Here is a 19,603-nt window from a genome sequence, read left to right as displayed (position 1 = left end):
AATCCATATGGCAATCGACGGAGTTCTTGCAATGTCGTCACGACCGTTTTTCGTAAATTTAAATTCGAGGCAACCTATACATATCATGCGCATAATTATATCATCATTCTGCATTCACAATGTACACTACAGACGATAATAAAACCTTTTTTAAAAATTAATTTTACGGAAGATTTTCTGTTCACAGAACCTAATAAATTATTTAAAATCATGTCCTCCATATTTAGGTACATAGATAAAATATTATAATACGCATTATAATGGATTATCGAAGGCAGTTATATCCAAATACTTATTAGATATTTCGTCTAGTAATCGTTTTTGTTAATTATCCATTGAATATTTATTGTCAACTGTGAAGTCATATGATAATATAATACGAATCAGATTCAATAATCGACGGAGAATATAACTTTTTAAGCATCAAAGGTCACCAGACAGATATGATGCCTTATGCGCATACGCTGACGATGACGAACTGGTTGTGAACGACGACGAAAAGCGGGCGCGGTGGTGATAAAAGTCGCGGTGATGGAAGGGAGTCGAATAGTTGCACATAGCTTTTGGTCCGTTGGGCGCTTGCGCGTACCGGTTCGGACCGTAAAGAGGCAACAGCAGTTTGAACAGTATCTTTACAGTAAATTGGTGAACAAATCAAAAATGACGGTACTTATCAATCCAACGTTTATTATACCCTATATACAGGGATGGCGAACTTTTCTTTACACGGTTGCAAAACGAAACATTTTGGTTAGATTTGATTTTCCCTACAAGTCGGTTATATCGATGACCTATTTTTGAATTAGTTCTCTGGCACATTTTTTTTTTTTAGGATTCGACTTGACTCATACGTCCGTTACTAGATGTCCTGGACTAATTATTTTATTACATTTAGAATTTTGCAAATGTAAGTTGCCTTCTTGCAAACAAAATAATTTGTTTCTAAATACGATATCGTTGTCTTTTAATACCTTTACATAATATTATATTGTACATGATCTAAGTTTTGGTGATAATAATTTAACACATACTATATATACACATACCAAAGTACACAACATAATAGACGAAGTGTGAAGTACCTACCTACCTATTTCGTTGATTGGACAATGGCTTAATATTGGACATTTCCAACCATCAATCATCTTATATTGTCTAAACACGCATAAAGCTTTAATAACTATGCATAAACTATACTATTAATGTGCTACTAGATACATTTTTATATTTGAAATTGTTATAGGTACATCAACCTTATTAAATAACGATTAGTTGTTCATTTGTGTCAACATTAAAATTGTTGAAAATTATTTTTTTAAACAGATAAAAATATAAAATAGCTACACAATTTCATATTAAGTATATTATTATTTAAGATACGAAATTCAGTTTTATAAAAATAAAAGTAAATAGTTTAGTGTAGCTACTTAGGTAGAAAGTACTACTTGCATAATTAGAAATCGGGATTGATGGCAATATTTTTCAAATGCTATAACAGTTTAGTTTAAGGACAACAAGATTATCCAATATAATTGTTCCATTTTTTCTGTATGTCACAATAAACACAATTTAAGATTGTTGGTGCTCTCTAAAATATAAGTAAAATATTGTTTATTTTTTATTAAATCAATTTTAATATTTTAAGTAAAATAAACATGTTAGTTGAAGAAATATGTGGATTAAAGATATAATTACATATGATTTATAAGTTATAAACAAAAACAAAATATTGATAGTAATCTTTTTGATTAATATTTGGGTATATTAAATATACAAATATTGTCCTATTCGTCATCTTAATTTAGAAAAATGAGTGGTAAATGCATTATAACATCTGAAAATCTAAGCGCTAAATCTATTAATTATTTATACATCCTGGTATAAGCCCTAGTATTTTTTTACTTCATTTTGAAAAATAATATTGGGTGGTAAACTTTGTAGTAGTAATCAATAATTGCTATTAATCAGTAACAAATTGTCGAATTTACGTTTAAAAAAAATTTTAAATCGAAAATAATAAATATATTAATGTATTAAAAATGCTATGCCATATTTCGGGGACAAATAGTCTGTAATATGGGTGGTTCTGTTAGATAACTTAAGTAGTAGTTATTATCAACAACATTTATAATCATAATTCTATGTATTACAATTTATAGTATACATAAAATATTATAGATAAAAAATGTTTATATCATAATTCGTATTCATATGCATAAACTATTATTATTTAATAGTATATATTAAGAACATAAAATTTGGTTTTTAATAATGTATAGTAACGAATATTATTATGTACATGAAAAATTATTTTAGCAAATTGAGTTTCCTAAATTAAATGTATGAACTATAAAAGTATGGGGGATGATTGAACCTCCAAATACGGCCTTGGTTATTTCCGATAAATATTTTAAAACCTACAAATACATTTAATCAACACAAATTAACAATTACAATACTAAATATAAATAATTGTATTATATCTATATTGCCTAAATGACGCATTTGAGTGTAATGTGTATTGTTTACAGTAGTAAATGTATTTCATTCGTCTGTTACACAGATGGTATACCGTCGTCTTCAATTATATCTTGTTGATTTTCTTCTACTGATCTGTCTGCTGCCCACGGTTGAACTTCCGCTGAAGCAAAAATACCATAGCACGTTGCCATCGCTAAACATACTACTGCCATAAACATATCAATTCCGGCCTCGTCTAGTATCTTAATTAAAATTTAATAACGTCAGTTAACTTCGTTTGAAAATACTAAGAACATTTAAAATATTTTATTCTATTACCTTAAAATTGGTTATTGTTTTTAGGACTAATTCCCAAAATAAACTTGAAATATAATGCATGCTCAGCAATAGACTAAAAAGTAAGCTAGCATAAACTGGCGCGATATCCAAATAGTTTAAGTAGAATCCTATAAAAAAGAGCTATGTAATTTGTATTCATGACATCACAAAAAATAGTTTTCAATATTTTATGTTTCACATGGCTTAATAATATACTTACCAAAAGTATAAAGAAATTCTATTTCTATAAGCACAAAATGTAAAATTTCATTGGTTTCTAAAGCGTTGCCGATAATAGATTCCAGAAAAAAATATATGCTCATTAAACCGAAATATAAGCAAGTCCAAAACTTTCTGATGTTGGTTGTTGAAGTGGATATAATAATCTCGGGAAATAATTCTGCCAGGATGACGACGAGAAGCAATATTATGATAGTCCATGTTCTCATATTCCATTCACTAAATTCCTGTATAGTCAATATAATGTGTTTAATATTGATTTCGTAAACAGAGAAATATAGATACATTGAAACGTATTCAATAAGATACCACATACGGTAGAGAAGAAATCACCATCTGCTTTTCTATTAATTATTTGAACATTACACACGTATAATAGAGCAATCACGAGGACGGGCTTTGAAGTATACAACGACTTCCACGGTATGTCCGACACGATTGAACGGATTAACGAAAAACCGGATGTTTCAAAAGAATATCGATGGTTGTTCGAACCTCCAAATAAAATGACATCGACGTTCAGGCTCCGAAATTGGTTACCATTGATCACGTAGAACCACACAACGTACCACGCCAACCCCATCAGTCCTGTTCAAGTATAGTTTATACCGTATGCGATTATTAGTTCGGTAGTCAAAGTACGCCGAGCTTCGCCACTTTTAAAATAATATATATGAGTTACCCATAGACAGAGTTAAAGTATATGATGAAAATATGTGGTTTAGTTCGGTTATGCTGTAGTAAATATATCCGCCTTCGTGTAAAATCTCGTGCAGGACTATTGGAACGTGACGTATTGTCTGCTTATCCAGTGGCACCCAATACGTCCAAACCCTGTCAATCGCTATAATCACCGTGGCCTAGGGCATTAATACAATATGCTGTCATTATAATATACGTGTGTTATGAGATCGCACTTCACAACGAATCGTCTTATTTTTACCATTGCCATTCCCAAAAAGAATTGTAAGAAGAAATGCACGTGAGCGTCTACGTAACATACACTCGTGGTTGCGATTAAATAACAGATCGACAAAATGGTAAAGGAAATCCCAAAAATACTGAAAACATCATGATAAAACTACATTGCATTGCGACAGTACATTTTTAGGATTGGCTTGGCTAGGATTTATATGTTCGTCGGAATACGGTTGTGCGATATAAAAAGAAAACCCGTAATACAGTTACTGTATTATAATTACCTATTGTTAAAAATATGTGTTAGCATATTTTTGTATATTTTAGCATCACCCGGACATAGTACATATATAGGAAGTCAGAAAAACAGTGGTTCTTATTTTGATCACTTAAAATAAAATTATTGCACTCGAATTAAAGACTTTGATGTGTATCTCGTTACTCGTAATTGTACTAACAAATTTTGTCAAATTTAAATGTACACGATATATTCATATTATAAATCCTAGCCGTATGAATGTAATAAATATATATCGGTCGATTACTTGTGAGCTGGATAAATGGTAACCAAGATACCGGCAGGTATCAAACTGATATAATATCCATACTCGTAGTAATCTATGTAAGCAAAATGATTAGAGTCAACCTGTAATTACATACATAACATAACATTATTTAAATGAAGCAACATCAAAATAGGTATTATCAAATTATCAAATTTTTTTGTTACTTCGAGCGGCTTATCTAGATTAATAATAACAATTATTTTGTATGGAAGACACTTACTTTATTTTGATTTACCAAAGAGTCGAAATACTCATAGTATATATTAAACTGACACGACACAATTGTTAAACCTATAAAAAAAAAAAATCACATATTATTTACAAATATTTTACATTATATATTTTTGTCTAACAAGTTTAAGTAGCACCAGTATTAATTACAAATATTGATCAATGATAAATCAGCTATAAAAAATACAAGATAATTGAAGACTTAATTTGCCTTTTTCAAATAGAATGTTGACACATTTTCACCGAAACTGAAATATAAATTTTGTATACTAAAATATATTAACGGTTAAAAATAACTGAGAATTACCGGAATATCTACAGCTGATAAACAAGTAACTATATTTTATAAAATATTAAATTTCACGTGTAGGATAAATTCTTATTAAAAAAAATACTACGATTTACCTATATACGCGAGCAAAATTATTGTATATTCTCTGTTCCAATATGTAGTTTTCAAACGGATACATCTGTCGACGAGTCTGTACGATGATTGTTGAGAGTGAGGAGAAGAATTAGTCTCGTTTTCCCAGAAATTCATATTCCACTCTTTGCAATAAAGGCTTGTTGATGGATTCAGCTGTTCAATTTTTTAATAGTAAATATTCAAATTTGTTATGATGGTGTCTATAGCGAACTGACATTTATTTTTAAACACAAAGAATACATTAAAACTCCTTTAAAGTCATTACTAATTCATATAAACAAGCTATAATTTACTTAATATTTTTTTATCATTAGAAGGACGTATCACCCAAAGAAGCATAAACAACGTCCGAGAGAATGCACTATTAAGTGTTTTCGCGATCCGCAAGCATGCGTCCATGGCCGTGGCCCAGTATTCGCAGTCGGCGGCCCGTCCCGTTACTTGTCGTCTATACTACCTGTTTTCCTATACCTATAATAGGTAGGTTACGAGTTTAAAAATTTAATTGTAGAAAAATATAAAACAATATTCGTTATTGATATTCCGGTTTTTCTTTTTATATTTTAAAATTTGAATTTTTTATTAAAAATCAGATCACTAATTTTATCAAAAATAATATACACACAAAATACTTCAATTTAAAAAAAATATATATTTTCATTTTAAGCACAAATATACGAATAACGTATATAAAATCGAATAAAATTAAATAATAATCATACCAAACATACTCAGTATTATTATTTCCGTATTGATAATAATTTGGGTTTTTATGAACTATGTGCTGTTGTGCTACAAAAACATGCTTTGGTCTACGATACGATAGGTGTTGTGCGCCGGGTAGAGGTATAAACACTGAGTATCGAAGGCTGACGTTGACGATATCGCAACACATATTCGAACGTAATTTTATTTTTGAACCGTAAACATGGTTTCGTACTTCCAAAAATACGGTTTACTGAGGGCTTATATAGCATAAAAACCTATAATAAAAATTGTACAGGAAATTTTTATCTACAATCGTATAAAGCACATTTTCTGATATCTTTTTCTATCGTCAAATATTTTTTATAATTAGTTTTATTGTTTTTATTTTTACTTTTTATTGTATTCATTATTTTAATAACAACAAAAAAATATTGAAAATCGAACTTTATACGATTCTAGATAAAACTAATTTCTACAATTTTTATTATAGGTGTTTTTTCGTAAACTCCTTTAGTAAAAACCTTATAATTGGAACTACGAAAACAAGTTTTTACGACATATTTTTGTGGGATGATACGTCCTGTTAATATATTTTTTTTATAATTTGTATAATTTAAAATATTGTTAAAAATACAATTTGCAAACATTTAAATTTAACATAATAAGGGATATGTAAAAGAACTGTTTTTTTTTTTTTTTTTAAATGGTCAAAAAAGTATTTTAACAGTAATTATTTAACTATGGTAAAGTTTTATTTAAGTTATCTACTTAATGTTTGATTTTTAGAATACATAATATTATGAAATGAATATACAAACAAAAAATAAAAGTTCTGAGTAGATTATACATTAAACATTCTAATTTTTTGCAGTTGTATGTTTAAATAATTATTAACATTTAAATTGTTTTAAAAAGAAAGGTTTTACTAATATAAATAATTATAAAACTAACTTTTAGTATAATAAAAGTGTATTTACATAACGAATCTGTTCTCTATAGCTTATACAATATCACAATCATATAATATGTAGGTAAATATTTTATATCATACATAATTATCTATCAGTATAATTACTATAAAATAATATGTAACACTTACATTAATCGAAATGAGTGAGAGGAAGATCCGGTATGTGTATCTTATGGACAAAGTGCATAGTATAACCAATGATACCTCCTGACTATAGTTATTGATATTAAATACTGAAAATGTATAGAGTGTATAAATTATACATAACCCATGTGTGCAGTGTTCAGATAAAAAAACTCAATGATTAAATGTTATAATATGTATCATAACATTATTATTTTATCTTTTAAATTTCATACATTCGTTGAATTCGTCAATAAAATATTATTTTGGCATTTGTCTGAAAAATGTCTGTACATAACATATAAATAATTTAAATTTAAAAGTATAGTTATTTTATAATTAATTTAAGCATTGCATTAGAAGTATCTCAAACTATACATCATATGATATATACGTAAGGAATTTGCATATTATTAACCCGATTGAAAATTAAGTTAACGTCTAAACTTGTATCGTTCACTAAAATATTAATAATTAACATAATATATGTCTGTACTGTATGGTAAAATGCGACCACTATAATCACGATTGTCCGTTTTATCGTCAATATTGTACAATAGAAATAACACTTTTTTAGTTAAATTGTATAACTATGAATTTTATACCGTATGATAACACACACACACACACACACACACACACACACACACATATATATATATATATATATATATATATATATATATATATATATATATATAAATATATGGCTATGTTACTTTGTAGTAGTGTTATTATATTTGTCAATCTACGACGTTAAATTTCGTCATTACTCGATCTAACTATTTGACAAATAATAGTATCCAGATTGTATGTTCGCAATGATAATGTTTTATAGATTTAAAATGTTCATTACAACACTATTATTATGAGTTAATAACAATATAACATACTGAATATATTATTTTATACAAATGAGTCGTTTAAATTATATTATATTATTAGGTATAATAATCCATATTATTATTATAATATTTCAGTTATAAAGTATTAATCTTCATTTTTTTTTTTAATATTTCCGATTAAAATTACTCCAATACGATGATTGAATTATAAAATTGAATATTACTGCGAATAATTGGTGCTCTAGCTACTATACTTATTTTTTGAATTCATTGTGTTTAATGATGTTTATAATAATATACTTAAATTACGTTTTCGGGGGTAATAATATCTTTTCAACAAAATGCTTATGCTATTAATAAATAAATTCGATAAACATAATAACTGTAGTACTGTATACTGTCTGTACTTATAATAACACAGTATTATATATTTTTATTTTTGCAATTTTTTTGATATTAGTCATATTGTAATATTACAAGTATGTCGGCTATATAAAAATGATCAGTTAAATCGTAATGCTGTGCTGGCTAATTATAATTTAGAATGACACATATGATAATAATATTATTTAAACATTATGTTTATTTTATGAGTATAATGTACACATCTGTAATTTATATTATTTTTATACTTCAGTTATAAAACCTTACTATATTCTGTTAATCTTTTTTATCCCTAGTACAATTTTTTTTAAATATTTCTGTTTTTTTTTTATAGTGAATTTTAATTTTAAATGTTTTTGTTCTAATTTTTTACAAGACTTTAGGTATACAACGAATGAATAATGATACGCAAAAAATATGTTTCTTCTCTATTACACAGTTATTTTATTAGTATAAAATTGGTTATGTAATACAGGTAAGTTTATAATTTATCAGTGTAATTTTAGAAATAATTATAATAATTTATTATGTGCACGAATTAATTATAATTATTTTCAGTTATTATGTTTATTTATACATATGTACAGCGTTGAATTCAATTGACAAAAATATATCAATATAAACGAAATATAAATTACACAACAATTTAATTGTGGAGTACGTTTTTTTTTTTTTATAAATTTTCAATATAAAATCAGATTGTACAACAATGATTACCGTTTTTTTGGATCATCGTTAATATCATATACGTCTTGAATTCAGCACTGCCAATGAGGGTAATGGGAGATTTTTGGGCACATAAGATGTTAAATCAAAAATTTATTATAACAATTATAATTTTAGCTTAAAATATGCATAACACCATAAATCGTGATAGTTTCACTTATTATAGCTGTCTAGCAGTTCACCCATTATCCTCTATGTGGATTAGGCCTAAAGTTTAAATACTCGGGGAAACCACAATAAAAAAAACGCGCCACGTGCAATACCTCATACAACATTAAGGTTGATCTAATATCGACTTGCTTAATGTGTTAAGGTGGTGAGGAAACTTGCAATGCATTATTGTAATTGTAATATAACCTTTTAGTTATATTTTAATAGTACCCCAAGATCATACACAAAAATATATTACGCGCCTAAATATATTGTTGTCAGATATAACTAAATAAATGAAAATGTTCTTCGAATACAAATAAGTATTAAACATAACTTTTTTTGATAAAAAAATCTACTATCTCAAATAACACATACAAGAATAATAATAATTATAATTTACATTTTTTTAATATGTCTTATTAAAATTTAAAATCCTTCAATATGTTTAAATTATACCTCTAAAAAATAATCCAAATTAATACATTACAAAATTATGACAGCAGTAGGCAACATAATACTCTCAATAAATTATGGTATTAAAATCGAATTGTTCAATTTATAACATTATGGATAATTATTAGTATTGTAATAATATAATAATAATCTAAAAATACTATACAAATGTTGTGTGTATATATTATTAAGCATACAAATAGATTTTTATATAAAAGTGGATCCACACAGAGACGACACAGAAACAAAACAAAAACAAAACACAAACCTTTCTTTTTGAAATCTGAAAAAAATAAAACACAAACAAAACATGTGTCCATACTGAGTTTGGTAAAAATTAAACAAAACATGAACAAAATTCAAATATTTGTTTGTGTTTTGTTTTTTTGTTTTTTAGTTATCCACACCGAAAAATAAACTCGCTATTTTATTTCGTCCATTTGTGGTCATTCAGTCATTCCGTCAGTTCTAGCTCTCAAAACTCTTCTTACTTAGTACTAATAATTTTTTTATTGTGAGTAAAAATATGGAAATTGAAAAGAGATATTGAAGATGATGAAGATTTACTTATGTTGGGCGCTGGGTATATTTACCTACAATTACAAAATAAAAAAATAAAAAATAAGATTAAAAGACGTTTTTGGGTAACCAACTTTACAAAAAAAAAATTGTTTGGTGTTGATAAACTTCTAAAGAACTTACAAGATGATGATATTGGTTTAAATGGAGAACTGCGATCTAGCTTTAAAAACTTTTTGAGAATGTCAACCGAAGATTTCGAAAACTTGATATGTGTCATCGGTCCAGCAATCCACAAACAAAATACTAATTGGAGAACTTCTATCAGTGTGACTGAACGTTTAGCTTTAACTTTAAGGTTCTTGGCAACCGGAGACTCTTACCATAGCATGATGTATCAATTTAAAATATCTACTCAGTCAATTTCACTTATAGTTCCGGAAGTTTGTGAAGCAATAGTCAATGCTCTTTCGGAATATATTAAGGTAGGCACATACATAAATAAATTATTAAAATAAATCTATTAAGTGTTTTTTTACAAATAAACATCTGTATTCGTTGTAAATATGAAGTAGTTACTAAAAAATATTTAATTTGGGAATAACAAATAATAATAATAATAATAATAACTTTTAAACAATTTAGCTAACTATTAAATATAAAAAAAAAACAGAAACTTTTGTTTTCAGGTACCTGCACTTAGTTTTAAAACAACTAAATATTAATACAAATTTAAAAATTATTAAATTGTTTAAAAAAAAAAAAAAAAAAACTTTAACTTATCATGCTGAGGGATCTTTCCATTGCAAATAATCAGACACATCTATGTTTGAAGTTGTTTCTAATACTTCCTGGACACTGGAAGGGTTAGAATAGGAATCGTTCGATGCGGAAGTTGATGAAATATTACCGTGATAATTGTCATAAAAAGGATAAAAATAATTTTTATACCCTCGTTGCATGTCCATTCACCTATATTTGATTTAAGCACTTACATATAAAATGTTATTTTTTTTACATAAAAACAATAAACGAGATTTTGCAACTGCAGTAACATATTTAAACAGTGGGAAAACCCGATGGTGGATGCATATAACGAGTATAAAATAATAATAAAACCGGCATCATTATAAATAATTTTATATTTATTTTCGTTATAACTCAATCATATTATGTCCATAAATTAAAAAAAAATATTATTAATTTAACAAATTCAAATTACTAAAATAAATACAATTTTATTTGAACTAATAAAAACAAAAATACAAACAATAATTATTTTATTACATTCATACAAATAAGTAATAAAATTGGTTTTATTGAATTAATTATGCATTGTTGATTTAATTAATTCAAAACTCTTAATTCAATAAAATTTTAATTAGATTAAACTAACCTAACCTATGTACTCATTACCTAGAAATCTGACACCGGATATGTGTTCGCATCAAATTCACATTTTCACATAAAAACACTGTTAGACAGAAAAATTAAATCAATTTTTTTTCTTTTTTTTTTTTTGTAGACCTCAAATTTTATAATAATGAGGAAATTTTTATTCAGCATTAATCCTGTTCACAGTTATCACTTATCTAAGTAAAAGTACGAGTACTATAAAAAAAAAAAAAAAAGGTGATCAATATAATCACATTTTGTAAATAAATATATTTCAATGATACTTCATTCAAGTGTAGAGTGCTTTTATTGTGTTTCTTAATAGGAGTTAATGAATATAACAACGTATATATTTTGATTCATATTTAAGTACTTACCATATCATTAATATTGCATTAATAATGATAATATGAAAATAGTACTACGATGTTATATTCCAGGGGTGGTCACTAACCTTAACTTAGGGAGCCACAAATTTATAAAGTTTGTAACGATAATTTAAAACGTTGTTGTTTTCAGTATCATTAATTCTTTATTTTCTTTTTTTATATTTACATTATTTTTTTAATACATAAAACCATTAAAGGTTTATATATTATTTGCGTAATCATATCATTTATACTATACACTACAAAGAATAACAAGACTTTTTTAACATTAAATTTGCAAAGGATTTTCTGTTAAAAGAAACTAATAAATTATAGAAATCTTTAATAGTAAATGTTTTTTTGAATATTATTTGTCTGCTATGAGTGCTATGTAGTATGACTAAATTATTTAAATCACTACAAGCTAAGCTTAAAGTTGTAGGTAATTTTTATTATTTTTATTTAATACTTTGTAATTATTTTTGTATTAATTAAATAATGAAATAATAAAAATTTCTTTCAATTCATATATAAATAATATTTATATTATGATACGAATTATTGAAGGAAGTTATATCCAAATACTTATATGTCTTAGACATTTCGTTTAGTAATCGTTTTAGTTAATTATCGATTGAATATTGTCAACTGTGAAGTGATATAATAATATAATATGAATCAGATTCATGTTATAGACAACAAAAGCTATGTAGATTAAGTATAAAATAGGAAAATAACTTATATAATTATTTATATGTTAATAAACTATGATTTCCGTACTTCATACTTGTATTAATAATAATATAGCATTATAGCCCATAAGAGCGTACGTGGTGATATTAAATAGTAGTTTGTTACTTTTCGTTATATTAAAATATGACAAATAAATACTATTAAAAATTTAATACGGCACTTCAAGTATGCAATATTGATGCCCTTGTGCGGGTTTGTTACAAAAATACCAATATACCATAATATAATAATATTATTAAATTAGTGAATTATTTTATAATTAGAAATTCATAAAAATGTTTTGTTTTATATCAACATTTAGAAGATTTAATATGTTAGGTACCTACACGATTTCTCATAAGTAGATATTATTGGAACAATAAAACAAAAATATTGAATTATTTTTTTTTTTTTATATATACATTTTAAGTTTTAATTTGGACGAAATAATTTATTTAAATGATAAAAAACAATATGTTAATTATTTTATATAATCTAAAAACGGTATTCGCGGAAACTTAAACTTTTATACATTTTTAGGTACTATTTACTATCTATTTACTGTTATATCGTGTTTACAGAAAAATGATTTTTAGTCAAATAAGTTGATATGATGTTGTATGAATAAATATTATTATAATGATTAAGTACTTATAATACACACAATATTTTTGGAAAAAATTATATTAACCTACCATAATACTAAATGTAAAATAAATTACTTTAATAGCTATATTAAAGAGCATTATCACTTGGAGATATTGGCTGAAAAGTTATACATAATAATATGTTATAAATATAATAATATGTTATAAAAAATTTTGTTTATATTCATAACGTGATAATAAACAATTTCCATAGCTACGAATAAAGAGATCAAACCAAAAATAAATAAAAACCTTCTACGACATGGTAGATAGATAAACAGAAAAAGGGGGGATAAAGAGAACCGACGGCGTTCGTGAAAACTGTACTGTTGTATCACGTTGTCGCAGTCGGTTCCGGACGGACGAGTGCGGCGTTAGACACATAGGGTTACCAGTGCGCACCGCGCAACGAGAGGTGTCAGCGGCGATACACAAGTGTAATTATCGCGCTCGGCCGACGGGATTCCGTGGCGAAAACTCGGCGAACCACCCGCACTGGTTTGTGGGTCCGTTATCGTTGTTTTCGCCCCGGTGCCCCGCTGGTCGAATTCTAACGGCCGGCCGTCCACGCGCTGCCGGTAACGCTGCGGCCGGAGTTTAGGAGTCCTGCAACCCTTATCCGCCACAACCCGTCGGCCCTAAAAACGCAACCTAACCTAACGTGATACGCACAACTTGCCGCCTCTCGCGATGATCGTGCACTGTCGGCCTCCTCGCCCCTACTCAACACCCGTCAGCTTGACACGGGTCTTCGGCTTCAATCCTGATCTTAGCGACTCGGCATCGCACAACCACAACAAACGGCCCTGAAGACCCGCCGGAGATGTTTCCGGATGACCGACAAGAACCGGCGTCGGTTTTGTCGTGGTCGTGTGTGCACCACCGGAGTTTAGGCGTCCGACATCGGATGTCCGCCCGGCGCACTGGTGTCCGTTTCCTTGGGGATGATGATCTTCGTCGCCATCGACTCCGCAGAAAGCGCCGGCCTCAACTTGTGCTCTTCGAGATAAACGGTTGGCGTCGCCAATTTCGATCCTGTCTCGGGAGCTTCAGTTTCGACCGGATTCGCTATCTGCAAAGTAGATGAGTGTCATCCTTAACATTTCCGCGGAAGACGTCGGCGTCCAATTCCACTCATCGGCACAGACGAACGGCGATGCTAAATCTAACCTGGTGGCAGGATTTTCGGTTTTCGACATCCGAGGTGCGGCCGGTGTACAGTGACAATCGGTTCTCGCAGGGTCGATGATCCGCGACGTCAACGACTCTGTGGAAATCATCGGCGTCCCGGTCCGCAGCTCTGAAAGATTCTATGGACCGACGACCGTCTCGTCTGTTGGGAATTTAAGATCTTTCATCTTTTTTTTTCATACCTTCTACTTTTTCTTCTTCGTCTTCGTCTTCTTTCACTGGCTGTATTAACCCGTATTCTTTTTATAGCTGCAATAATTTAAACGATAAAAAATTAAAAATTTTGTAGATTATCAGTCTATTACTAAAAATGTTTTCATGCGATATATTACATTATTATATTCTTATAAAAAATATCGTCTTGACAACAATTACAAATCACATAACAAAATATTATAAACAACCAATAAACGTAATATAAGATATAACTAGTAAATAAAATAGTACGCTTTATTTTTAAAATTTAATCATTCATTGTTTTTACAAATTTAATTGAAAAAATATTTGTAATTTTATATTATGAAATGGATAAATATCCATTTACCCATATAATAACTATTTATTTCCAAACGATTTTTATTTTATATTATTATATTCATGGTATAATTTTCATATTTTGTCTCCTTTTAAATAATATACCTAATACAGTATAATATAATAATAATTATAATTATATATTATGTAGGTATAAACAATAATATATTATTATTTTTATTTATAAGCATGGGAAATTTTCGATTTTTTTTTTAAATGATTTGTAATAAAAGTTTTGTTAAACTAACCTAATAAAATTAAAAAATTATTTACAAAAAAAAATTATTTTTTTTTTCTTCGTATTATCAAGTATACAAAGCAATATTTGTTACAAAATACCAAACAATTATTTGGCTCACAGAATACGAGACCTCATTGAACTCTTGGGACTGTACCAGATACGAGATCCATTTGCACTTTTTTCACATCGCTGGCAGATATAGTATTTGCGGACGAATCACGTTTACCATTAACCAATTATAGTCATATAAGAATCTTTAAATTAAAAAAAAAATAATAATTAACGCATATAACTTGTCTATTAGAATACAAGAATATTTAAAAACGTACGACTCCTCTGGAATTATATAAAAATCTTTATAAACCTATAGTTAAACTATTAATAAAACTAACCTTGCACTGTATCCGCATTTTAAAATTATTCCTTCATCGTGTTCAAACATATTTCACCGTCGGAATAAAAGTTTATAGTCAATGGTTCAGCATTTTGCATAGTATGACCACTATTTGATGACACCCGCTGAGATGTTGGATATAAGGAATCGCGACGCGATCTCTATCTACTCCATTGTGTTGTGGTACAGTAGATTGAATGTGCAATTTATTATAATGTAAATAAAATATATTAAATAAAGTAGTAGAGCCTATCATAGTATTATACATATATATATTTGAAAAAATATATATAAAATCGGTTAATTTACCATTCAAATGGTATGAATATTATGATCTGCTCTCTGGTAATATAAATAAAATTGTGATTGGGTTTCATCAATGGAGTTAATTTAAAAATGGATTTCTAAAGAACAAGAAAAAAAAATATTATGACAAAAGTATATACAAATAAGAAGAATAATCTATCTATTACATATTTAATATTAGCTTTTTTTAGATGTTAATAATAATCTAATTTATACAAACAGGCCCAACTCAAGTGGCAGGTGGCATAAGAATACGCCTGGGGTGGCATTTAACATTTTAATATTTAAAAAAAATTGTATAAAGATTACACGACACAATATTAACCCATTGTGTATTATATTAAAAAAATAATAAATATTAATTATTTAGTTATAATTATTTTTATATAAAATATATTGTGCACTAATTTTCCTAGCCAATAATCTAATTTTTAAATTATTCTCTGTCTCTCATTTTTGTCATCGACCCCTTAAGTAAAAGAGTATAAGTTTCTCACTGTTTTTTTTTTCAGTTTTTCCGAATAATATCAAAAATTATCTTGTTGGAAATTTTCTATTTTTGCTCTCTTTCTCCATTTCACTACAAGGTACAAAGTATCCATTGGGTCAAATTTTCCTATAAATATCACCATTAACGTTAAAGATTAAAAGTGTTTTTTTCTACTCTAAAACGCGTTTACAGGCTACACAAAATAAAAATTACATCATTATAAAACCAATACATTCATTGCACTAATTTGATCAAAGTCTATAATTTATTTATGATAAGTATAGTCTAGCTAATCATTAAATTAATTACCGACCAAGCTAAAGTTGTATTGATAAAATAACACGAATCGAATGATAAGCATTGGACGAAAAACAATTAAAAAACAATAATATTCACATATGCACGGACGGACGTTCAGTTTATACAAACTAAATGGATTTAGCTAATTTAACTTACTAGCACTGTAATTATTTTAATATTTCTTAGTAAATTCTTATGAATATAATTCGATTCCGTTTTTTTCTCGAACTCAGTTGTATTTAATTTTATCTATATAAGACTTGATTATTAAGATATATTATAATATACATTTTGTATCGTTTCGTTCTAGATATATTTATAGGTACTTAAAGTGTTATAACATAAATGCTAATTTGATGTTGTTTAGGTATTCGAGAACTTTTGAACGCTCATTCACGCAGTAAGTACCCAATATTTTTATAATAGAAAAAAATAATACTAATAAGTATAAAAAAAATCACTCAGTTTACATTATCGATTGTCAATTTGAATACTCATTGAGGACTGTATACCTTATTAAACGATCAAATTGCACTCGGGTTAAAAACCCGGAGTATTGGAATTGTATTCGATACGATTATTTTAAATAATTTATAAATTATAATTCTACTTACTGTATAATATGGTCTTTGGTTACTATTTATAGTCAAAATACTTCTGATGTATTGGAATTTTATCTGTCGAATTCAACAGAACATTTCCAATCTAACGTTGAAATTTATTGGTGTTTATCGATGTCATAAGATAATTAAATACAAATTCGTATTAAAAAAAAATGAATAAATGTCAAAGTTAAATTATTTTTTTTTTAATTTAGCCTAATCGTATAATGTGTAATTTATTTTAATAAAAATATTACATATTATACACTTTACATATTTAAAATACAAATTATTCCATCACTAACTATTGACCGGTATTTGTTAATAAATAGATTTTATTTAATGATCAGATGAATACCTATTACTTTTTATTTTAAAACCCAAGTGTAATTCCGATATTATTTTTTTCTGTCTCGAGTGTAATTCGACTTTACTCTTCGCATTAATATTATGTTACACGCAATCAAGTACGCAACCACTGCACGCCTTGACGACTCGACTGTGCATATATCGACATGCATAATCGTATAATCTTTTGATAAAAGGCACAATTGATGAAATACGTATGATATACATATAGACACCTGAAATACTATATATTGGTACAGAAACATAAAAAAAAACCAAATACAATTTAAAATCGAAATTGTTTAATTTAATGTTTTATGAGTTGGAACAAAATGTTTAAAATGTTACATATGACTAAAATGTAAATGAATTTTACATCGTTAATGGCGTTTCTTAAATATATACTTTAAATTGTATAAATAGGACTGAAAAACGTATATATATATAAATATAACACTAGAATAAATAGATCGAATTATAAAATCAATAATAATACAATATTACGTTGGATACAATATTGTATTTATAATTATAATAATGATAATAATAATGGAATCTATAATAAACTATTACAATATAATGGTGTACAAACGGGTAATAGCCGTCAATGACAGGAGACAAAGGTTAACAACAATAAAATATAGTGACCATTTTATTATTATGATCAAAGAACAATGGATTAGTATACATAATATTCTTGAAACGCTAAAATACATTTAAAGTTAAATTGAACGAATAATTGGCTAATTGGTAAGAATGGTAAAACATTTTAGGTAGGTACTAAGTGTGTATAACGAAACTTTTACATATTAAATTGTTTTTGTGTGTAATATAATAATAGGCAATTGTTTTTTTTTTTTTTTTTTTTAGCACAATAATAATATAATTGTAAAATAAAACGTCTTAATCCCTTAAAACATATACAAATATATTCGACTCGTAAACAACGTGATCATACCGTTACAAATAGTTGGAAACAGAACGGATTATAATATATTTTTATTACATTATATTACCTATGAGTAACATGTTATATTTATATCGATAATGATAATAATATATATATAATTAGAATGATAAGTAAAACAAAACTTATCGGAGTCGAATAAACGAATAATTGTCCCTGATGATTATAGAAAAATGTCTTCGCTTTTTTCCCCGATCGGTTTTTCTATCGCAATATCCGTAGTCAATATTATGTCAACGTAAGATAACAAAAAAACATAATATCATCATAAAGTAACTAATATTATTTATTCGTCGTGATATACAGTACGATGATAAATATTATTCAGTTTTGTACTCGGGGACGTAATTTCGGATGACGTGAGGTGTGGGTCACAAGGATTCCCGTAATTTAAAAAAAATCGTTATTCAATTTAAAGTTTAATAGGTAAATAGGTGAAATTTGGAAAACGATAAATTTAAATTTCAAAAAGCTGGAGGTTCTATCATCTAAAATGGTAGTCTGCTGCAGCTGGGTCTGAACAATTAATAACAGACAACGCAGTGTCTGTCATTTGTAATCTGTCCAGTGCTACTGTATAAGCGTATATAGGTACAAAATATTATTTCCAACGTTGGAGGATAAATAACGGATTTCAATGTACTCTTATTTTGCGCTATAGAATTAAATATAAGGCTTCTCTAATTAACAAATTTATAAATAATATAATATTACGTATATTATGTTTAACTGTCGTGAAAATTTTATGAAAACGAGTCTCCTACGATTATCGTACTATATTATTAAAATAACATCGTTGTTTTAAAATATTATTATTATTATTAGTATTTAGCTTAGAATGAAGAATAAGTTGTTACCCATACATTATATCCTATTATGCGTCTATTGATACAATAAGTACTATATATGTACGTATATTGAATATTAACAACTATTAGATAAAAACCGTTGTCGTGAAACAATTAATAGAAAACAAATAATTATCTCACGGAGCATCTATACTTTAAAGTTTATTTCAAGCGATAC

At 27.4% G+C, this 19,603-nt stretch overlaps 2 protein-coding genes across 2 annotated transcripts in view; one reads left to right on the top strand and one right to left on the bottom strand.

Moving 5' to 3' along the window:
- Positions 1-2,254: 2,254 nt before the first annotated feature.
- On the bottom strand, positions 2,255-7,073 carry LOC113553533 (vesicular glutamate transporter 1-like). Its single transcript, XM_026956900.1, has 10 exons — positions 6,989-7,073; positions 5,160-5,334; positions 4,744-4,814; positions 4,503-4,603; positions 3,983-4,100; positions 3,722-3,899; positions 3,356-3,627; positions 3,020-3,266; positions 2,800-2,927; positions 2,255-2,723 (listed from the first exon to the last, which is right to left on the bottom strand). The coding sequence occupies exons 2-10, from the start codon at positions 5,293-5,295 to the stop codon at positions 2,556-2,558; spliced, it is 1,419 nt and encodes a 472-aa protein (XP_026812701.1). The 5' UTR covers positions 5,296-5,334; positions 6,989-7,073; the 3' UTR covers positions 2,255-2,555.
- Positions 7,074-16,952: 9,879 nt separating this feature from the next.
- LOC113554951 overlaps positions 16,953-19,603 on the top strand; it is a 43,635-nt gene continuing 40,984 nt past the window's right edge. The window contains exon 1 of the mRNA XM_026959104.1: positions 16,953-17,060. The gene's annotated coding sequence lies outside the window, so the exon portion shown is untranslated. The remainder of the gene's footprint in view (positions 17,061-19,603) is intronic.

The sequence above is a fragment of the Rhopalosiphum maidis genome, chromosome 2 (genome assembly GCF_003676215.2).
Source record: "Rhopalosiphum maidis isolate BTI-1 chromosome 2, ASM367621v3, whole genome shotgun sequence".
Taxonomy (NCBI): domain Eukaryota; kingdom Metazoa; phylum Arthropoda; class Insecta; order Hemiptera; family Aphididae; genus Rhopalosiphum; species Rhopalosiphum maidis.
This window is presented reverse-complemented; position numbering and strand designations above follow the sequence as displayed.